At 34.3% G+C, this 24,768-nt stretch overlaps 1 protein-coding gene across 1 annotated transcript in view; it reads left to right on the top strand.

Moving 5' to 3' along the window:
- LOC101400542 (uncharacterized) overlaps positions 1-24,768 on the top strand; it is a 460,477-nt gene that overhangs the window by 289,514 nt on the left and 146,195 nt on the right. The window contains exon 7 of the mRNA XM_087426455.1: positions 4,708-4,827. Within this exon, the coding sequence (XP_087282581.1) occupies positions 4,708-4,827 (120 nt within the window). The remainder of the gene's footprint in view (positions 1-4,707; positions 4,828-24,768) is intronic.

The raw sequence follows: 24,768 nt of genomic DNA, 5'->3' as shown, positions 1-24,768 counted from the left end.
TACTTAGAAATTTGTGGCATATTTCTTCAGGCAGTTCAAATTGTTTGATATACTTTTAAACATTTATTTTTATACTTTTTTCTTGCAAGGTAAATGATAGTCTTACTTTAAAACACAGATCACATGGGATATATTTTGTTACTAATCTCTTACTACCTTATGTGTATATTCCAGATTATGATTTACAAAGCACTTTTCATATATATATATTTATGTGTGTGTGTGTGTATGTGTGTGTATATATATATATATATATATAATGTCTCATTTAATTATCACAACAACTCTGTTCAATATTATTATCCTCATCTAACAATAGAGGTCATAGAGGTTGAGTGATTTGACTGAGATAACCATTTTTAAAAATAGCAAAGCTGACCTTTAAACCCACGACTTCTGACTTACATTTCAGTGCTATTTATAGTAAACAACATTTACCTCCTGCCATTCCTACTAAAGAAATAAGAAAGTTGTCACAGAGAAGTAGATTAATACATAAGAACCACTCAGGACATAAATTATGGAACCCAGCCTAGGTTCTAAACTGGTCTGATTTGCAATCTGCAATATGCTTATGCTTAAAATTCACATTTTCTATAATCTAGGAAGCAAGTGGGGCAAGCAGAAGGGGGAGTCACTCTCAATGAAAGTTTTACTTTGCTAAGAATAGAAGACAAACTTTTGAAACTGTTAGATGAATGGATATACATAATGAAAACCCAGTAGTTGCAGAAGAGAGATGTTAAATCATTATCTAGGTAAATCCAGGTCTACCAGTGTAGCTGTTTCCTTGGCATAAGCCATTGTAGAGGGACAAAATAGTTTTTATAATTGTTCATCCAAATAATATATATGGAATGATTATCTTGTTAGTATCTCTCAGCTTCTCAAGTAAAAAAAGTGACATTTTCTAAATGATAAATATTTGAAGAGACAAAGTAAGTTGGGTCAAAGTTTCTTACTGGCTATATTTTCCTTCCTTATGGAGTGTCTGAAATCATCAATTGGTCTCCAACTTCCTTTCACTACCCTAAGTGAGAAAGTGCAAAGCTGTAAATTCAAATTTGGGGTTTAGCTCAGTATTGAGCAAATGAACTCTGTCTGTTCCTGTATCTCATCTCCCAGCTAAATGAAGAGGAGATGAGAACGGCATATCAATTTCAAAAGCCAGCCTTAGTGCTTTTCTGATCCCATTACCCACATCATTATCAGAAGCACAACAAAGGCTGTGCTGTAAAACAAATGTTGTTGATTATTGAACTTATTTAATGGCATAAATTACAGCTTGACTAAAAAGCATGAAACAAAACACAGATCACATTCTGAGTAACATTTGTGTTATTATAATTGATTTATCTGGAGCATGTCTCAATTTTTGGCTTAGTGTTTCAGGAAAAAGAGTGGGCCGTTTAGACATGACAAATGCCAGGAAAAATAATAAATATTTTTTCTTTTCTTTCTGGCCTTTTCTTTTGTTTCTTATTGTTATCCAAAAAGTGATACCATTGAGAGAAAACCATCTGACAGAGTTCTAATAGTGATTGCACTAGGCAGAACAACTTTTTAAACTCTCCCTCTCTGTTGTATCTTTAGAGGTCAAACTGACATTCTTTACCCTTGGCTACTATTTATGGGACCTTTAAGAGATGATACTACTTATCACTTCAATTCCTTACTCTGTTAATTTTTATTACCCTTTATAGTAAGCCATTGCTTTTCAATTAGAGGCTTTTTCTTCTTTGTTTACCAGGAAGAAAAATAGGGCTGTGGGGGGAAAAAATTCATTAAAATTAGTACACCAAGTTTGAAACTAGTTTGAAATCATTTTACACAGAACAAGAAACATAATTAATAATTGTGTACGTTTGAGGCTTTATCAGCAATTAGCCAGTGTTCATAATGCTGTCCTGCATTCTCACAGTAAACTATGAATGGAAGCTAGTGTTTTCAGTAAGATAAAAGAGTGATGGAGATGGCTCATGCCTTATTTTTACTTATCTCTAGGCCATTGTCCTCCAGCAAGTTGCAACCTGTACAGTAACCCTTATATTGGCAAAAAAGAGTGTGGAGGGGGAGAATAAGGGTGAGAGTGAGATCAAAGTACACCATTTCAAAATTCACCAGAAGATAGGTGAGGAAATATGTTTTAACAGTTATTCTAACAATAGCAGCAACACCCATGTCATATTTATTTTCGGGATGAGTTTACCCCATTCCCCAAGTCCAGCAACCACATAGGCATTTTTCTTACAAAAGAGGCAGTGGATAAACATAGTCCCATGATAATCCCAGCTGTAATTACTAGCTGTAATCAGAATGTTGTACAAGGAAGATTCATGGGATATCATCATTAAAGCATATGTATTTTTATTTCCCACTGTTTCTTTAAACATCAATGGAAGATGAAAAATTGGGCAGTTCCAAGATTTTCTGCTCACTCAAGTGATAGAAATTCCTGAAGTTATTTAGAATATCTAACTCCATGTAGAAGTCAGAGCTTCAACTTGATTCAAAGTTGCACCTAATCCCCTCTCCTAGCTATGGCCTTCTGGAAGCAAGAACTTGAAGTTCGGTAAGGGAGATTCATTTCTTCTTTCTTTCCCCACTCCTCACCTCTCAGTTTGCCGGCTGATTTCTGATCTCTTCAGAGTCAAAGTGGAGATAGGAGAGTGAGGGGATAGGGCTGGGAAAGAAAAGGAGCCAGGAAAGTTCTTACTTAATTAGTACTACTGTCAGTTGGCTTTCTGCTTTCAGGACCTACCTGATGTTTATTAAAGTTATTCTGTACACACTGTGTTAGCAGGGTTTACAAATTGCAAAATATGTTCCATGCTCTTAAAGAGTTGATAACCTAATTTGGAAAAGAAGGCCTGATAGCCTAATTGGGAAAATAAGGCATCCAAAGAAATGAAAGGATCACGTGAGACTATGTTGCAGTATCTGCTAACATCGCCTAACTATAGGTTTATAAAATGGTGAAGCAACTTAACACTATTTTACTACTGCTTCTTGCCCCATTCCTAATACAATCGTGGAAGCTCTGCTTCATTCTTTTCCTCCCACCTGCCCCAAATCTTTTCTCCTCACTCATGTGGTCTTAGTTAAGGATTTAGATGGTAGATTGCTCTGCAATAGAATTTTAATGGGAAGATAGTCATAGTGTACAGAGAAGGCTAAAATCAGCTATAAGATTTCACAGATAAAACTGGAACTCAATAGGGTCCTGAAAGCTGGAAACAGTTTGGCTAGACAAAGGTGAAAGTAAGGACATTTCAATCAAAAGGAACAATCTGGAAACAGGAATGAGCATGGTGCATTGGTGTAACACTTAAGAAACCAGCTGGTTGGAGCATGAAGTTCCAATTAGGAATGAATTTATTTCATTCAGTAAACATTTAATGAACATCTAGTATGTTACAGGCACTGGGTTTAGGCAAAAGAAATACAAAGAGCACAAAGATGTGGTCCTTGCCCCTTGGACCTCAAATCTTATGTTGTAACAACCTCAGTTTCCCCATCTGAAAATGAAGAGTTTGGACAGATGTTAAGATAACATCCAACATAAATATTCTCTGAATCTGCTTTAAAAACAATCAACCTATGCATGTATGGAGAACCTATGTCATATTTATAACTTTACACTTTAAATGTACACATTAAATTGAAATATTTACCAAGGATAAAATACACATTTGGTACCAGCATGGATATGGATTTTTGTCTATAGGTTTTTTCAAGTCATTAAGATTGTAAGCTATTTTGCTCTTTAACCATTCAAATCACTGTGTTTTCCCATGACCCCTTTACCTGAAGCCAATGTTAGACAATCATTTTATATATTCTTTGGAAAAGTTTGAGAATTGCTTTTATGCCCTCATACTCATCAACAATAAATATTTGTGTAGTTCTACTATGTACTTGGAATTGTGCTAAGTGATAGAGATTCAAAGAGTTATATATAAAAGCTACAGTTCCCACCTTTGAGGTTTACTGACAGGTAAGTAGGTGGTTTATTGGGCTATTATTTATAACTCTTTCTTTTTATTCAAAGTTTTCATTTCCTTTCCTAACTCTTACTGACATTTTAGAATCAAGTTCTATGTGTTATAAGAAAATATTAAAATTCACACAGTTTAAATTTCCTTTAGAGAGTTTGCCCTATTTAAAGAAAATGACAATATGGTCCCTGAAAGCATATATACAGGGATATTAAAAAGTCCCCACCAAAAGTGCATTTTGAAATAAATCCACAGTAAATAGATATTTATGGAACTCATGATAAGTAAATTTAATATTTACCCTGTTTCCCTGTGGGTGAGATTCTGGGTGATAGTTAATTTCTTCTTAGGCTCTTTTGCCTTTTCTAAAATTTCCATGAAAAGAATATATATAAATAAATGAACATTTGAAATCTATTTTTACTTCTTCTCACTCATCTGCATGTTAACCACACCACAATTGAGAGGACCTAAAAAATTAAGCCCAGTTTTATACTTTGATACTACACACTTGACTCATTCTGGAACCAAACAAATATATTTTCATTGTGTTAGTGAGTCATGTAATATCCTTCCTTGAATATAAATATGAATATATATATATTCATTTTTTGAAAAATGAAAGTTATGGCAACTACATATTAGAACTAAGTTAATGACATTGATATGCGTTTCATGCATCTTTTTTCTTTGTTTTCTTCTTTTCTAGTGCAAGGGTGTGACTAAAATCTGTCATTACCTAATGGCTCTGCCACCTGATCTTGCAGGACCAGAAACACAAATTCCAAAATTTATTACCCCGGAAGAGAAGCCACCTCGAGAGCAAGTGGTAAGCAATTTTTAAAAAAGATTTAGCTTTAATATAAAGCATTTAGAAAAGATTTGTTAATATCAATCAAATCCTCTCTAGTTTAACACAGCCATCATTTTAGGTTTTTTGGTTTCCTTCCAATGTTTCTCAATGTATACAATCTATAAGATGATGTAATCATATCTTGCTTTTCCATGTAGTCATTATATTAATTTTAAGTGATTGCATTATATATCATTGAGTTTATATACTGTAATTTATTTAATCATTCAATTATTGTTGGATTATTTAGATTGCCACTAGTTTTCAGGTATTAATAGTAAAGCCGATATAGTTATCTTTGTAAGTATAATGTATTTTTAACCATTCAGATAATTTCCTTGAATATATTCCTATGATTCTGATTATGGCGACAGAGTATACAGTTATTTTAAGATTATTTGTATTATCAAATTATCTACCAGAGAACTCTACCAAATTAAACCCTACATTTTCACGAGTATTGGATTTTATCTCTTTATTCTTGCTATAATTGTAAAATCAAACCTCATTTTGGTTTTAATACGTATTTAATTGCTTGTACATTTTTCTTATATGGTATATGTGTTTCTCCTATTTTATCCATTTCTTTATCTTTGTAATTAAAATTAATTTTTCTAATTTGCAAGTAATTACTCCTTATTCTATAAATATGGAAAATATAGAAAAGCATTTGAATTGTTTTAACCATTAACAATATTTGTGTATTTTCTTCCAGTGTTTCTTCTAATCATATTTTGCTTACATAATTATGACATATACACACACATATATATATATAATTTAATCATATGAACATAACATAATTTACTTGATATCTTCTCCATTGTTGACATTCAAATTATTTCAAATTCTTGCTATGTTACTATTATATATACTGCTTTGATATACATAAGTGTGCATCTTCATGCATAAAGCTTTTTTTCAGGATTAGTTGCTTAGGTATGGAATTATTGGTCCAAGGGTTATGAACATTTTTAAGTTTCTTAATATATATTTAAAAATTGCGTTTCTAAAGTGTTGTATCAGTTTACACTTCTATCAGCAGCATGCATGCATAACCATTTCATTATGCTTTTACTATTTAAACAAATAGGATTATCTAGGTGAAAAATAGTCATAATCATAATCTTAGTCATATTTTGTTTCTCTTACAATTAATGAGGTTAAATGTTTTCCATTATATTTATTAGCCATTTTTGCTTCCTTTTAGCTGAATTGCCTGTTCATAACCCTTGACCATTTAAGCACTGGGGTCTTAATGGTAACTTATGTGCATTTTATATTACTTATATGTATGTGTTCCAAACTTATTATAAAGATTTTCATAATGCATTGAGATAAGGAATTTTTAAGTTCAGAAATATGAAGCCTGGAGATTAATTCCCAGTGAAGTCTGCTTGCATATTTTAAGTACATTATTTTAGCCCAATCAGGCTGTTGTTGCATCTATCTTAGTATTTGAGTTTCCAGTACTTTTAAAAAGTAATGTGGTTATGACTTATATCTCCTTAAACAAAGAGCACAATAACCTTCAGACTTGCTCCAACTGAAAAATGATTTAATGTGAACTTTTTTTAAGCTATAATTGGAAGTAATCCTTCAAATGTCTTGCTTGTATTTTCAGAATCATTTTCGCTTATTGCTGTCTTACTTTATTGTTGTCTATGTACACATAACAAAATTATTATTACAGTGGCATGGAAAACCTAATCTTATTGTAATGTTTTAATGAAAGAGAGAGGGTAGAGATTTTTAATACAGAATTGTTTGGGTTGAAATAGTCAGTTAATGACCTGAAAAAATGAATAAACCTTTAAAATAGAAGCTGTTACCTTATTGTTCAATTGGATCAAGGGTGTCATTAAACTGTAAACTGGATGCAAAAAGAATATGACATTATATGCTGATGGTGAATTACACAAAGTAATGATTTAAAATATTGAATAGTAATTTATTTGGCTCTCATTAGCAGAGTTAGATAGAATTTTAACCTTGTGCAAGAAATACAAATCCAAAACATGTTAGGAAATAAACTTCATAAATACAGAAGCAAATAAATTGGAACAATAGTAGAAATTAGTATGAGGTTTAAATAGTTTTCTTGAAATCCCTACTTTACCACTAATTACCTAGATGCAAACTTGAACAAGTCGTATTTCCTTTCCAAATCTCAGTTTCTTCTATGTAAAATGCAGGGCTTGGGTGAATGACAACTGAGGTCACTTATAGTTCTACGAATCTAATATGGTTTCACAGGAGGCCCACAATTTTATTTCTTCCCATAGTGGCCTCTCAAAGAAGTCATTAACTAGTGCATATATTCTGCCTAATGATTAATTAATTCCTAACATGGAAATGGATTGAGTATTATTGATTTTCATCAAAATGTTTGTTTTGTAGCTATAGATTCTGATGTATTTTGGGAAGGGGGAGGGTCTTAGGAGTTCAAAAGATATCAAATCAAATTCTCCCAGCTGATTATTGGTGAGGCACACTTAACAGGGGAGGATCCAGGTTTTGAAGAACTTGAACCTTATACAGTTTGAGGGTCCCTCTTTTAAAAAAAAATACAAAATTATATACAAATTGAAATTTGGAATGAGAAAAATCACAACAAATTATAAATTTTAAAAATTTGAGAAATATTACAAACATAAAATATTCTCAGGGCCTTGGAAGGGGCCTGTACAAGTGAGGGGCCCTAAAACGTATGCTTCTTTGGCTTCATGGTAAATCTGTCTCTGGGATTAGGCATGTTTTTTTCTCTGCATACTTCTCTCTGGCTCCATTCCTTATCATTAACAGTTCTTCTAACTCCATAGAGACAAGTAACGTGAAAGAGGAAAACGACATTGAAGGTCAAACAGTAAATACTATATAGATACGGCTTTTGTGTCAGCAAGGAATGTACCAAGCCAGTATGCTTCCCTCTATGTCAGCTGCCTGAATTATTTTTGCTAAACTGCATTAAACACTGGCCATAAAGTTGCAACCTCTTTGGGATGGGTGTAAAGTTTATGAGATGCTTTCATTTAGAGGGCTAAAGAAACCTACCCACAAATGTGGGCCTGTACCAACTACAATTAGAATAACTAGTAATTTTTCCATCTGGGACCATTCTTTCATGTTCAGGGAAGTGTACTGGCACATTGGCATCGTCTCTACCAGCATCTTGTCACACTCACTTTTCATCTAATATGCCTGGCTCCATGTGCTTTTCGTGCACTTGGTGTGTGGATAATTATGACCATCAATTTGATCAAGCATTTTGAAGACCCATATGTTTTCATTGTCATAGCCCATAAATTCTTGTACAATCTGAAATGTGTTATTATATGCTGTAGTTTTTCAATCAAAGTTTCTTCTGTTTTTGGCCACCATCTAAAATACATTATTTGTAACATTGCAATGCTGTGAGTAGCCAATGCTATCATAGTTGATTTTGAGATCTATCATATTTCATGAAATTGTGACATCTATGCCAACTCTAGGTTATCAGCATCAGCAATTCAAAACAAAAATTAAAGGCACAAAATTTAATTGTACCTTTGGAATATAACATACAACATTCTAATTAATAGATGTGGGTATGAAACAATATGCCTTGTTGAGGAAACTAACAGTACAAGAAAGCTGCCTAGAATGATTAGATGGCAGGAAAAATCAACCTTAATGCTCTACTAAGGGAGAAATCTAAGAAGTAACTGTATTTATCTAAGTTAATGGAAAGTTTTTAGCATTTTTTTGACATTTAAAAATCCAGTAGACTACTCGGTGGGCTTTTTGTTTTAAAGTAAATCAATAGTGGAATCATTTCCAAGTGTAATAAAAATTAGAATTACAAAATACATGTTTGTATGTTGAAATATTGCATGGCTACAAGGTATTTTCATTGTAAAGATGCATCATCTAAAAGGAGTGTTTTGTGTTCCCAGAATGTGTCATTACAGTACATTCTGAAAAATCTATCATTTAGTTCAAAAAAAGTGGCTCCGCCCTTCTACCCTCAGAAACAAAGTTTCAGAATCTATCTATTCCCATGTGACAATGGCAAATAATGAACTATGTTACAAAATTGTCTAGCTTAAATGGTTCATCTCTGCTCAGGAAGAGAAGCTAGAAGTACTGGCTGACATCTTGTTTCTATTCAAGTGGCACGACCCAGGAGATAAAACCAGGAGCCCACAATTAGGCAGTAGGCTTACTGTGTTCTCCATGGGCCTTTCTGCAATAACTGTTTGACCAATGACCCTGATAGGTTTCCAGCAGTAGCTAGTCTGAGTGTGATTGCTGTGCTAAATTATCTTCATCAGGAAGATGCTTTACAGTAGCTCACATTTAAAGAAGAAAGTATGGATTTGAAACTCACACAGTATCTGCCTGTCTTTTTGCTTCTCTTCTTTTTCCCATTCCATCTCACTTCTTTACCTTCACCTTCTCTCTCATTTGCTCTAAGTGTGATATGATCAGTTACTTGCCTAACTCACAGCCTTCCTCCATGACTATTTCCCCCAGTGCCATGGGAGTGTGGCAGTAATGCCAGTTCTATGAATAAAAATTTAAAGGCTGTCCATGACCCTAAAAATAAACTCTGGAAGACACAATTCCATACATTTTGTTCTTTTGAATAAGAAAAGATGATTTCAAATTCAGTATGTCTTATTCAATTTTTAAATATCTGCATATGTATAAATAGCCAATATTTATACCACATCATAGTTTACTTTCACGTGCATCATTTCTTTTGAAACGCATACCATCATCTCATTTAGTCCTCAAAACGACTTGTGATAGATAAGGCAGGAAGTATTTTCATATCGATTTTTAAAATTAAGAAATCGAGGCCCGGATACATTATATCACTCTCTATCCTTGCTTGTCATTGCTATCTATCAAGTTCGGTGAGATTGTCAATATCACTTATTTATTTAATGATCTGTGGTCAGCTGTCTTTTTCTCACAAGCTAATCCAAAATTTCACCACTTCCAAAAAAAAAAGGTCCCCTATCCAACTCCAGCCTACTTTCAATCTCAGCTTATGGCCTCACCAACCCCATCAGCAAAAATATTGGGCCAATCAGTTATGAACTTCTTTGGAATACGGCAAGTAATGATGGACTTGGTATTTTGTGTCAACCTTCCAGCTGAAAAACAGTAGAAAAGCTTGACAAATGTTTAAAATCTTTAAAGGCATTAGAGAGCTAACAATCAGTGAACAAAATGGGGCCAAGATCTGGGACAAGAAGGAAACCTAGACTGTGAAGCAATGCAAGCCAGAAGAAAACGGAATACTATTTTCAAAAAGTGAACTGAAAGTACTGAAGGGAAAAATAACTGCCAACTTAGAATTCAATTTCCCATAAAATATCATTCAAAAAAGAAAGTGAAATTAAGACTTTTTGGAGAAACAGCGCTGAGAATTTGTTACCAGGACGCCCAGCTTAAATGTTGTTCTTCAGCAGAAGATAAATGATCCCAGATGGAAGCTCGAGGGTGCAGAAAGGAATGAAGAGCAACAAAAATGGTAAATATGTATGTAAATATAAATGATTATTGACTGGGTAAAATGATAATAACAGCAATAATAATATGGGGTTTAAAATATATAGAATGTAAACTCATTACAACAGTAGCAAATAAGGAGGGAGGAGGGTAAATAAAGTTCAAGTATTCTAAGGTCTTTGCACTTTTCAAGAAGTGAAAAAAGTACTTTGAAAAGCCATGGATGCTTGTGGTAACCACTAAGAGAATAATAAAATAAGGTATAACTATCAAGCAAATAGATGGGAAAATAACAAATAATAGTTCAAAAGAAAGCAAGAAAGAAGCAAAGGGAAGAAAAAATAGGCAGAAAAACTAGAAATCAAGTAGTAAGGGGGTAGATTTAAACCCAAATATATCAGTAATAACATTCAATGTAAGCAAACTAAATGCTCCAATTAAAAGAACAAGAATGTTATACTAGGTAGAAAAATCCCAACTATAGGCTGCTTATAAAAGACATGCCTAAAATATAAAAATATGGAATGTTTGAAAATAAAATGATGGAAAAATATATACCATGCATTTCAAATAAATTTGAAATATTAGACCAAGTAGATGTCAAGGCACAAAGCAAGCATTACTAAAGATAAAGATGGATATTTCATAAGATAAAAAGTTAGTTTCATCGGAAAAGTAAAACAATTTTAAATTTTTATGTATATGATTATAACATAGCCTCAAAATAAATAAAGCCAAAGGTGTTTAGCTCTTCAGCTTCTTGCACTCCCACCTTCAAAATGATTCTTATCCACAGGCAACCTTATTTCCTCCCCTCCAGGCACAGAGGAGGACATATTTCTCCTCCTTTCTAACTATGGTCCTCTTGTCTTCTCATGTCCTGAAGCACCTTGTTTTTCATTTTGATTTGCCTCTTAACTTTCCTTCTCACCTCCTTCTTTCACTCAATCTGTATTCACACAGCCAAGATTCCTAAAAGGACAATCTATGTTATGAATCCCTCACGTCTCACCCGCTACTCAACCCGCAAAAACCAAGCTTCTGCCCTCATTACTCTACTGAAATTTCAGTCCTTACCTTACTTTATCTGCAACATTCACGCAATTGACCATTGCTTCTTTGAAACTCTTCTTACATTGGCTTTTGTGACATCATACTCTCTGGGTTTTTCTCACGATTATCTGGCCATTTTTCTCAGTGTCCCCGATTGGATTCAGGTTTTTTATTCCATAAATGTTGCTCTTTTCCCATGCTTTGTCCTGAGGTTTTTTCTGTCCATTACCTCTGCCTCAGTGTTTCTTAAGGTATGATTTTTTGACTACATACATAGAATTACTTAGAGGCACTTGTTAAAAATGCAGATTCCTGAACTGTACTCCCACACATTCTGAATCATAATCTGTAGGGATGGGGCTCAGGAATGTGCAATTTTTAACAAACTCTCAGTAATTCTGATGCAGGCCAATGTTTGAGAAACACTATCTTTCCTTTTACCTAAGGAAACTCCTATGGTTTTAAACTATTATTCATATGCTGGCAACTTCCAATCTGTATTGCCACCTAGACTTCTGCCCTAAGTCAAAACTCAATTATGGTTCAACCTGTCTGTCTAGAGGAAGAAGGTAGAGGGGTGATTTGGCTAAAGTCTGTAAAGTTCTAAAATAGATGAATAATGTGAAATATGATTATTTAAACTGCAAAGAGTACTGCACAAGGAGTCATGAAACAGGTTGTAGTCTTGGTTCTATCAATTACTAGCTATATGACCTTTGTCAACTAACTGAACCCCACACAACTTCAAATCCTTATTTGTAAAAATAAAAAGGTTATAATAGATAAACGTTAAGCCATGTAACATTGGACAAGACATTTAACTGCTCTTAGTTTCTTCAGATATATAACGGAGTTAATGATAACCAATAAGGTTATTGTGAGAATAAATTGAAATACATTCAACATATAGGAAGTGTTCAATAAAAATGAGAGAGGGCCGGCCCCGTGGCTTAGCGGTTAAGTACGTGCGCTCCGCTACCGGCGGCCCGGGTTCGGATCCCGGGCGCGCACTGACACACCGCTTGTCCGGCCATGCTGAGGCCACGTCCCACATACAGCAACTAGAAGGATGTGCAACTATGACATACAACTATCTACTGGGGCTTGGGGGTAAAAAAAAGGAGGAAGATTGGCAATAGATGTTAGCTCAGAGCCGGTCTTCCTCAGCAAAAAGAGGAGGATTAGCATGGATGTTAGCTCAGGGCTGATCTTCCTCACAAAAAAAAAAAAATGAGAGAAAGCACTATTATATATTATGAAAAGAATCCTAGTAAACATTATGATGCTTTATCTCTTAATAGGCTATTGTTTACAGTGCATTCCAACAAATTATTCATCTTCTTACTTTCCCATCAAAAAGTAGAAATACAAATGAAATTATGCAACATCAGTTTTCAAAATTGATCTTAAAATGTGCAAATATTCTAGACGAATAATTATTCTTTCTGAAGAAAAATTTAGTTGTGTGATTTGATTGCCTTCCAAATAGAAATTTACTGTAAATCTATAAATATTTAGATTTAATAAATAAGCATGATGAGTTTGTACAGAAGTAAAAAAAACATTGTGAGATGGAATTAAAAAGAAAGAAATATTTTGCCTCAAATTAGTTGCTTCCGAGAAAGAATAGAGCAACTTTTTCACTCATTGACTGATTCATTGATTTATTCAGTAATCCTGTTTTGGGTATCTACTATGTGCCAGGCACTCTGCTTGGTTATGGGAATGTGCCTCATATCCCGAGGAGTTCACAGGCTAACAAAGGACCATGAAGTAAAAGAGCTGTTATTTTAACCTGGAAACAAAGTCAGCCTTTAATTCCTTGATCATGGGGTCATTCTGAACGAATTTCTCATGGATGGTAAAAATTGTAACAGGCAATGAAAGTATTATTTTGAGGGTAGATGACCCAAATGAGTAGCCAATAATTCATCTCAAAAAGTGGGCAATTAGTAGTAGTTTGTAAAAGACAACATTCTGTGTGGTTATGATAGTTTATCTGATTTATGATACGATGCTGTGGTAGCTCCACTATTTGTCCAGCATTAATAAATGTTTACCAACAACAACCAAGAAATTTAAGTAAATGTCAATAATGAAGTTATGTTTCTATGCCCTAAGATAACTTTTTCACTAATGTTTCTAGTTCTAAGTAAAAACACTTTAAGTAGTTCATTCCAAAACAGTTATCTTTTGTCTGATAATTTTATTTTAAATAAAATCAACAGATGCCTTAATAATCCTGAGCCATTTTAAACTTAGGGTTATGAGCAGGAATTGTCTTCCTAGTGTAAGAGAGAAAGTTGGTTTTACATATTTTGGACAATAGTGAACTAGGATAAATCATATTGTCTCAGAACTAACAGTGAGTACTTTTACTGATTTTATTTGGTGACTTCCCAATCACCTCTAGATTTTAGAAAAACAAACAACATACACATAGGTAAATGCAATTTTCTTTCTTTCTTCATGAATCTAAAACAAAAGTTCAGAGGTTTTTTTTTTTTTCATTTTTTCTTTTTCTGCATACGTGGAAATCCAATTGAATCATTTTTTAAAATACCACCCACTGCTAATTTTTTTCCCTAAAACCTACTTTTCCCTAGGATTGTATGTCAGATGAAATTGGGGGAAAATGTGAGTAACCCATGGTATCAAGAAGTTTTTTACAAATTGTATGATGGCCAGTCACTTCAGATGGCATTTCAAAGTAAATAAACTTTTAATTTCAATTTTAATCATAGATTTATAACCTTAATTATGCATTCCCAGCACACTATCTTGTTCTAGAGCCCATCATGCCAACCAACATTCATTTTCTTAAAAATATTTATCTTAGAGTTTACCAACATATTAAGTATTCTCGTAATTTTGAGGCAACCTACATATATCGTTTTTCAGCTATCAAAGGCTTTGGACAAATGGAAGTGTTTCATGTAATACTATGGAGGATGCTAATGGACTGGACCAGGTTACTATAGGGAATTCTCAGAGACAATAGATCACAAGATTTATTGATTTATTGTTGGCAGCATAGTTTGTGTTTAAATTATTTTGGGCTTCACTTTTGCTATGTATACTTGAAATTTTTAGAACAAATCTTTGTCAGTGCAAGGGTTTTAACTTAAGTACTTGTCAGTGTTTACTAACAATATCAGTGATTCCAAAGATAATGATAATACAAATGGTTTCTTGATATACCATTCAAAATACAAAATTTGGAAATAAGGTCGTTAGCTGACATTTTCCAAGAAAATAGTTATAATGTCAAAGATAAACACAGCCAGACACTTGTTAAATGTGGTAAATTCAGATTTTATTCAGTAATAGGGAAGGGAACTCTATGTAACCTGAGCTTAACTCTGCCAAAACAAAAGGCAAGAGACTTTGTTAAATGCTGAGTGTATGCTAAAGGAAAGACATTGAAAGGCATTAAGGGGGATTTGGTCCATGTGACTAAGCTATCTGGGTTTGTTAATTGGCACTTATCCAGAGGAGGAACAAACTTCTCATATCTTTATGACAGGAGGTAGTGGTGCAAATTGGAGCAAGGCACCCATTGAAGTTAGGCCCTTTCCCTCCCACAGGGACTGGAAGTGACAGCTATCTCCTTGAATGTTTGCATTCCAAGGAAATGGCTCCCAGGTCTTTGAGAAGAGAGTTCTGGGTGGTAGAAGATTTACATCTCAAAGTACAAAGAAAGGACTTATAGTTGCAAGCTTTTTAAAGTAACTGCTCTAACAGGGGATTCAGGGGCCTACCAACCTATCCTGGGTTTTGGCTAGAACAAACCATAAATTCTCCTGGCAGTGTTGAGCTTTTTCAGGCGGGTATTTTAAGGTAGGTTGGGGTCATCGTAGGGTCATGGCCTTAAGCTGTTAGAGGCCTTGCTAGAGTTTGTTCAAGTCTTTTAGTATAGGGGTTGGATGGAGTTGTTTTGTGCCCAGATTTTTTTGCATTTCTCAATGGTAACTTTCCATTTGTCATTCAAGGTGCTACAATTTAGAGCTCTAATGACAGATTTTTCTATTTTTATTAAGTAACACTCGCTTATGGAATATATATAGGACATTTACTATTAATAAGTTAAAACTTCTTAGAATGTCTTGTTTGACAACTTAAAAATACACAGATCGGTCTTCTTGTAGTGGAAATCCATAATCAATGGGGCTTACACACATATTGTCCATTATTGATTAGTAGAGCACGAAAGTGGAGAGTAGCAACAAAGATTTAAGCTGTGTTCATGTGGCACAAAATAACTATTTTGGTAGAGTTTGGGTCTAAATTGATAGGTTGTTTTGGTGTTTTTTAGGACCAGTATCTCAATCATAATATTTCAAGAGGAGATGAAATTTAAATGTTTGTGTGGTCCTGACCTAGGAAAAATATTATGTTACACTAAAGGAAGAAAATGAATCCAGAGTCTTTGATCTTCAAAGCAGAAAACTGCATTTCAGATCTTTATTAATCCTCTTTTTAAGCAAAAGTCATCGGGGCTGGCCCGGTGGCATAGTGGTTAACTTGGCGCACTCTGCTTCAATGGCCTGGGGTTCTCAGGTTCGAATCCTGGGTGCAGATGGACGCACCCCTCATCAAGCCATGCAGTGGTGGCATCCCACATACAAAATAGAGGAAGATGGGCACAAATGTTAGCTCAGAGCCAATCTTCCTCAGCAGAAAAGAGGAAGATTGGCAAGAGATGTTAGCTCAGGGCCAATCTTCCTCACCAAAAAAAAAAAAAAAAAAGAGTCATCTTACCTGGGTCCTATTCACAGATGATGTAATAATGAGTGCTAAATCTTTGGCTAAATATTTGTATTTTATAAAGGGTTTTGGACATGTTGTTTTATCCTAAAGAAGCAGCTGTATGTGGTTTGGAATTATATTCTCTGTACTAGCCAAAAAGAAAGTATTTTGGCAATCTATAAAAAGACTTTACATCACACCATGCAAGCAGTAGATTGCCTTGCTTATATTCAGAGCTATAAAAAAAGAGTAACGTGAAAACAATGAAAGCTTTCAATCTTGTATATATTGCCAATAGCAGATTACATAGGGTTTTAAATATCTGGCCAATCTCCTTAGTGAGTTCATGTGATCTTCTGGACAACCTATCTGTAAACTTTTCTGACTCCTTTTTAAATATTATTGTAATCTTCAAGGTTGATCAGCATCCTAAATGGGAAAACTCAGTTCTCAATGTCAAATTAAATAACCTGCATATATGTTGTTTAATAACTCTAGAATTTTTCACAACTCTTATGAGAGAGTTATTGTGGGTGTTTGAATTTCATTCTTCACCACTATTTAACCTCAGAATCTAATTAAATTACTTCAATTGTCATTCATTCTGACAATGGTTTCTCACAGTGAGACCAAATTTGTGTTTTTCTTTGGGATAAAAGAAGAAAGGCATATTAGAGTATTATTTTGGATTTTAAATATGAATGCCCATTGGAGATGATCTTTAGATCACTTTGACCCTCTGCCTGTAGTAGTTGTGACTGTACCAATATCAAACAAATAAAGGAAGTAAGTAAAACACTATTTCTGCTTATATAGGTTAGCCGTTTTGTCACACAAAGGCTGTTTCTACTTGGTGCAAAGCACAGACCTGGTATTTACTCATTTAGTCTGAGAAATAGGATTGGTCGTAACTCAAAGTGAATTTGGAGGTGATGGGAGGCTCGTAATTTATTAATATAGAAAATACAATTAGATAATCAACAGTCATAGGATGGGAGTAGAATGCAATATAAAGCCTGTAGTATTTCTACAGTTTTAAATATTAACTAATACCCTTATCATGTATAATGATAAAACCATGCTTATTATATGTAACAATCATTTACCTGTTAAAAGCTCTTTTTCTACCTCCACCACCAATTTGATTTCATTATTTCCCAGTATAGCTTGGACCTTCTAAAGTAAGTATTCTGATTTTGTCTGTTGCACATAAAGCATGTGACTAATTTTCCTTGGTAAAAGACACAATATGAAAATCCTTACCAAAAGCAATATGTTTTTAATGTTTCATGGTTGATTGGAATATCTTGGAGTCTGTGTAACAACACTATAGTCAGCCAATTAGCAATGTTGTTCTATCTTGTTAGCCTCTTGGACCTGTATCATATTAAACATCCATTAAATAAGCGGTTGTTATATGTACTTGGTTTGGGTATTACCAAAACTGTGAGATTAGTTTTCAAATGTATCTATTTACCCTGTTTTCATTTATAGAAACCATTCTAATAAGTTTTGCATATAAGGTGAATATTTAATGTGATGTAATATTTTTTACAATAAGTTCCATTATAATTTCAAAGACTAAGTCCTACAAAATATTTCATTGAAATGAATCTTGCCAGTAACCACAAGTAGCAATCTGAGTCAATGCATAATCTGTTGCATCTAATTGCGTACATAACCCCTGGAAGAGGTTAGCCAAAAGGATTGTTAATCCATATGACCTCATACACTAATTTTAAAGCACTTATATATTATAATCTATTACATAGTTAACTTCTATCATATTGGAAGTTTTAACTGACTTTCTGGAATTTAAATATTTAAATAGCCCCACTCCAATAATTTATTGGAATTTACCAGCTGGAAGAATCATTTGAAGGTGCTTTTGCATATGCTTTCATTCAATAAAAGCCAATAATTGTTTTGCTTTTAATAACAAAACAGTTCCTTTTGTTATTGGCGCATTGGCTTCTTGTTGTCCCCCAGGATAGAAGTCAAGAGAGACAACAAACGGGAGTAGAAAAGTAAAAGTTTGTTAGCTTGTGCACAAAGGAGGCACAAGGGAGCCCGTGCGGAAAAGAAAAGGGCAGGTGACCGGCTTGTTAGGGAGTGGGATTTTGGGGCTTTTCTTGTGCTTGTGCTGTTGTTCGGCATTCCACCACGTGTTGCATGTATCATTAGCATGCTAGCTCTCCACCCCTGGGTGTGATTTTTACTATGGTAATGGGGCTAGGGTCACCTGCAGTCAACTCCTGGGTGCTAGGGGGCATTCGTAAGCCTGGGAAAGTCCCAAAGCTGCAGAATGTGGACCTTGGTGGTCTCGATCTGATTCTCTTAGCTTGCTGATTGGTTAGGGAACTTATCTTGTTAGGCCAGGGGCCTTGCGAACGACCCTATCTTGTTAGGCTGGTTCCTGTCTCACTTTTAAGTAGAATTTAGCATGTTCATAGAACCTTATTTTCATCAATTATTCAGATATTGGTTAATCAAATATTTAACTAGATTGTAGATTTATTGACAGTAAAAATCAAATCTGTTATTGAATCCAATGGCCCAACTCATAGTAGATGCTCAATAAATCCTACAGCATCTGATATCTGGAAGAGTCCATATATACCACCTTAAAGAGTAATCCTCTTATAATATGATTGAGAATCCTGTGGTTCAGAAAGGTGAAGTAAACTTATGACATACAATTAGTTCCTGGCTGAGAGCAGATGTTTGCTCCTCATTAATAACGGGAAAATTTAAAGGTGACAAAGTTGCTTTCTGAAGCTTTTCTAGGAATGAGTACTAGTGTAGTGTCAATGACTCAGAAGAATTCATCAGTATGAAGATAAAGTCATAGTAGAGACTTTATCCAGTGTGTAAATATCTAACTTCCCTTTATAAAAGTATGTTTCCTGAACTGCTACTTTTTATTCTCAAATTGTAGCAATATTTATTTTGATAAAACATCACCTTTTGCTGTCTGCCGCTCGTTGTATTTTCTCAAGCAATTCAGATATAATTGACATCTTATTTGTGCCCCTGGAGTGAAATTTTCCTTAGGATCCATTGGAAGTACCAATGGTCTAGTAGGGATTAAGAGGATGTATGACCCATCTGTTTCAACCCTAATGAACCAGTATCCCAAATGCCCTCTGATTTCTTTCCCTTCCAATTTCTCAACTCATGGGACATTACAAGACTTTCTTTTCTCAAGTGGCCATTCAGAAAAGAGAAAATAATGGCAGGGAAGAAGTGGGAAATAGGGATCCACCGCTATGTGAGCAGAAAATTTTAACTCTCTGTTGTGAAGAGGGATATTGACTCCTATAAATAGACTGCTGTCTATAGATACAAAGATCAAAAGTTAGTCAACACTTCCATATAATGCCATACAAATGTGTTCCACAGAGAGCTGTTTCCACTGGGGCACTGCTTCTCAATTATGCAAATAGATTATATTTACTACACAACTATTTGTGCTCAGGCAAGTGGAACTTTGCAAAACAAAGCAGCTATTTGTAAGGCCACTTCCTGAAGAACCCTCAATAATATACCATCTCTGACTGACTCCTCTGGAAAATTAAAGTAAGCTTTACAAATTTCAGACATTCACAAGGGGCAATTAGTTCCATATTTGAGTCCCTTTCTTTTCCAAATATGGTGTTTATTGCAGAAGCTCCACTGAAGATAGATGTGTATGTGTGTGTGTGTATAAAGAAAATCATAAGTAAAACAATAATTAAAACAAGATTAAGGTTCACTTTTTTCCCCATTGAAACCTCTTTTTTAGAACCTTTTCTGACTAATATATTTACTAGTAAATAGGGCTGATTTCTCCCTCTTTGCATCTGCCAGAAAAATGCCCAGGTCCTGGATTTTCATAAAGAGCACTCTTCAGTTATTATTTTTGGTTTAACTGGTGATGTCCTCTGGCGATTACGGTGTCTAAGGTCCAACATGACTATAGAGGGACTACACTATCCCTCTCTATTCACTCATTTATTCATCATTAACTGAGTACCTACAATATGTTAGGAACTGTTCTATGTGAAGCAGTGAACAGAAACTGACACCCTTCCTAAAAATCTTATGGAGTTCATGTTCTAGTGATTCATAATGTTTATTCATAGAAAGGATGCATTTTTCCCTTCCTTCTCCCTATCTCCCTGTAAATTTTCTTACTTTAAGGAAAAGCCCAAAAGTGAATGACAAGTGTAACCCTGCTCAAAACAAGTAGTATCAATGTTTTCTCTAAACTCATGAAACTTATTCTCTAGGTGCTTCTGAATAACATTATGATTTGGTGAAAGAATTTTCTTTTCAAAACCAGCAACATTTATAACAATACTTAATGTTAAGTATATTGGATTCCCACATTTTCATATTCAGAGAATTACAAGATACATTACTAAGACACAACTTAGATATCAATAGAACAATAAATTACATAGATAATTAAAATAGATATTGGGGCATTGTGAACTCTGCAACACACATCTCATATCTGGGGGGAGACTACGGGATCTGGAAAGCTTCATTTCAGCTTTTTGCATGCAGTTTTTTGTTGTTGTTGTTGAGGAAGATTGGCCCTGAGCTAACATCTGTTGCCAATCTTCCTCTTTTTCTTTTTTCTCCCCAAAGCCCCCCAGTACATATTTATATATCCCTGTTATAGGTCCTTCTAGTTCTTCTATGTGGGATGCTGCCTCAGCTTGGCTTGATGAGCGGTGAGTAGGTCCGCGCCCAGGATCCGAACTGGTGAACCCCGGGCCACCTAAGCAGAACATGCAAACTTAACCACTGCGCCACCAGGCTGGCCCCCTGCATGCAGTTTTTAAAGTATCTTAATTCCAACAAGAAATTGAAATAATAGTAACAGTCACAGTAATAATTCTAACACTCATGTATTCCATACTATGTTCCTGGCACCATTCTAAATGCAGTACATATATTAGCATCTTTAAATATAACAAAGACCCTATAAGATGGGGACTATTATTGTCCTAATTTTACTGATGAGGAAACTGAAGAGTGTTTAAATAAGTTGACCCAAACAGAAATTTGGCATCAAATTTAAGATTGCCTTTGAAGTTAAAAAAATAGTTACATTATACTGTTTACTATGATCCTTCCATTCAAGCTATGACTTGATATTTGTCCTCCAAACTTTCCTGTCCAAAGAAAAGACTTTTCCAATAAACTCTGATTGAGAGTGTTCAAAGGGTCTATTGTTGTGTTCTTTATAGTTGAACGTAGTTAGTTAATGTTTAAATATGGGCTACTAGGTTTTTGGAAAACTGTACCCCTGGTCCTAAGTGCAGCCTTCCTTATCACAATTTCAGCGCTTTGCAAAACCCATACCAAATCAACTTAATTGGGTCTTTCTAATGAAAAACCGCATAAAAGTTTTTCATTATCGCTTTCATTCTTAGAAAATCGCCAGGATAGAATTTGTGTTTTCATGTAGGTATTCATAGAGACTCGTTATAAGAAATCATGTGTGTTTTTACTGGCTCTGAATAAGTTTTACTTAATTTCATTTCATTTTATTTCGTACATTATATTCAATTGTGAACTCTTACAATCTGCTGAAATTCCAAAAAGCTTAATCCAAAATGTGTTCTTCTAATGCCATTGTACAAACATATTTTATTTATGTATACATTGCAATACTAAAAGGAGCTTGTTTGTGAAGAATTAACCACCCATGTATACTACTTAATTCTCCTGCTATTTCTTCAATGGATTGTTAAAGAAAAAATTATTCATGATACTTATTAAAATGGTAAAGCAGACTTTATTCAGGACTATTGCAACAGGTATAGAGACTACTGCAATGGGGTTTTGCAGTAGGGGAGAGACATTGGGCTCAACTCCAAATACAAGGAAAAGTGGGAATTTATAGCCAAGGAGCAGAGTGGGAGGGAGTGGTGGATGGTAAATTAATAAGAGGGTAGGATAATTCTTGCTAAACTGACCTAACAAGAGTCTTACTGAAGGCAGTCTAGGGTGATCAGACATCACCTAGGGGGTAGTGGGGTATGTGGGGGAAGAGGGAGAATCCCCCTTTGCCCTTTCCATTAGGTTCTTATGGCTGGCCAAATAATCAACAAGACAGGTTAGCAGGAGAAAATAATACCTAGTTTAATAACATGTATACGTGGGAGAAACTCAGAAATGAGCAACTCGTCCCTCTGTCTAAGCTGCTTGCTTAAGTATTGTAGCTAAAGGCGAGGAAGGTGTTGGGGGTGGGTAGTGGTCTGGGACTTCAGAGGGCAAGAAGATAATTCTTTTCAGGGTCATCTATAGATAATGTGGTCAGGGAGAGATAGAGTTTTTTGATAAAAGGGGCTTGGTGCCCCTCCCATTGTAACATCTATTTTACATTATCATTACAGCCATCATGATAGAAGATCTGTTCCAGGAAGGAGCCACCATGTCAAATTCTTTAGGCAGTTAGTGGGGGAGGTCAAATGTCTCTCAGAGAAAACAATCAAGGTAAAGAGATATATTTCAGCGTGGCCAAATCTTGATCTCCCACAATTGCATATATTGCCTTTGGGAATTTAATGTAGGCACTCTATTTTTTCCTCTGTTAACTTCTCTTAAATTAACTCTATTATATTTGTTTAAGGTACCTAAGGATAAGAGACAGACAAGAGAATAAATACATTTTGTAAAATGTTTATCAGCAATTGGATTTCAAATAAATATTTCTCAAAAGCCATGTTTTCTAATTTGACTATAAAGCCTGTTTTGTGTGTATCTACGTGTATATCATAAAATTAATTTAAATTAATGTTAAAATCAACTTCCCTTTAACTATGTTTATGATTCAGCCAAAGAATTGAATTGAATCCTGATCTTCTTTGGCACAGTTCTATGGAGATGGCATTAGAAATGAGTTCAGAGTTTATAAGCCAGGTGTCAGTATTATCACTACTGCCATCATCAGCCTTCATACATTTTAGTCTTTTATATTCACAAAATGTTTTGACATTTATTAGTTTATGTAATTAATTCTCACATCAACTCTATAAGAAAGGTAGAGAAGGTATTTTTGTTCCCATTTGTAGATGAAGTTGAGGCTCAGATTTGTTCCAGGTGACTCATCCAGTAAAGATGATATGAATAATATTTATAAAATTTATATTTTTACATATAAATATATTATATATTTATATAATATTTATATAAGTATGTAAAATATAAGATAATATACATGATATTTTATTTATAATATATACTTAAAATATATTACATTTTAATTATAATTATTTTATAAGTATAAAATAATTATACTATGTATGTTGTATAATTATAATAAGTAATTATATTATATATAATTATATTTGTATTGTTATTATATTATATATTTATTAGAATTATATAATATAAAATATTTTATATACTTATATAATATATATATAAAATCTCCTTTACTGACTGAGTCACCTTGGGCAAGCCTGAGTCTCAACTTCTTTATATTTATATAAAATGATATTTTCTGATAAAATAAGCTATTAAATATATTTTGCAATACTAGGGCAGAGTTTTTCAAGCTCAGCACAATTGACATTCGTGGCCGGTAATGCTTTGTTTGGGGGTGGGGCTTGTTCTGTCTGTGATTGTAGGATGTTTAGCAGCACTCCTGGCCTATACTTATTAGATGCATCTCCCCAGTTGTGACAACCATAAATGTCTCCAAATGTTACCAAATGTCCTCTGTAGTGAAGGAGTGGGGGTCAAAAATCACAGCAGGTTGAAAACCACTGTGCTAGAAGTAGAGAGGATTTTTTTTTTAACAGAAAATGTTCTGAGAACCACAAAAAGGCTTATAAGGGTGGCTTATAAGATACCAGCTTTAATGTATCAAAATTCAGTGTTTCTTTTTGTAAAATGACTTCTACTTTTTAAAAATAAAAGCATTTATTTTAGCTAGGAGATTTTTATATACTGAATATTTTGATACTCCTAATAACTGCACATTAAAGCCTAGTTTATTCATGAGATATGGTGCTCATTATGTGATCAGGTCCCTTGGCTTTTAAGGAAACTAATTCAGAATTAAGTATGTGATGTTAATCTCTCTATATCAAAGAGTAGACTTGGAAAGACAGCAAATTCAGGAGTTTTAAGTCACAGCATCTCTTTTACTTCATGATCGTTTTTTCAAAGGAGGTGAGTTGGGATTTAGCCCTTGAATAATTGGTAAAATTTGGACAGAGTGGAAGGAGGTTATTCACAACCAAGAAATTAGTATGAGCAAACACTCTGGGCATTTTAATTACGTTATATTTTGGTTTGTGTATCAGCCTGGTTTGAGAAACGAATTTCTGTTTAAAAATATTTAGAAGTACAGATGGAAATGTAGATTATAAGGAGGCTAAGGAATTTACTAGTATAAATTATATCTGTATCTTTAGGCAATTAGATTATTTGAGGTTTTCAATCAGGCAAATGACATAAAAGTGGTTGTTTAAGGAAAATGTAACTGGATGGATTGGAGGATAGAAGGGCAGGGAAACCAAATAGGAGGCTTCTTTCTTGAATCAAGGTGTGAGGGAAGGAGAGAGGAACTAACATTTAGGATGCCCACTATGTACCAGGCACTATGCT

This window comes from Ceratotherium simum, chromosome X (genome assembly GCF_057802395.1).
Source record: "Ceratotherium simum simum isolate JZ-2026a chromosome X, ASM5780239v1, whole genome shotgun sequence".
NCBI lineage: Eukaryota > Metazoa > Chordata > Mammalia > Perissodactyla > Rhinocerotidae > Ceratotherium > Ceratotherium simum.
The sequence above is the reverse complement of the archived record's forward strand: the minus strand, read 5'-3'. Positions and strand labels throughout refer to the sequence as shown.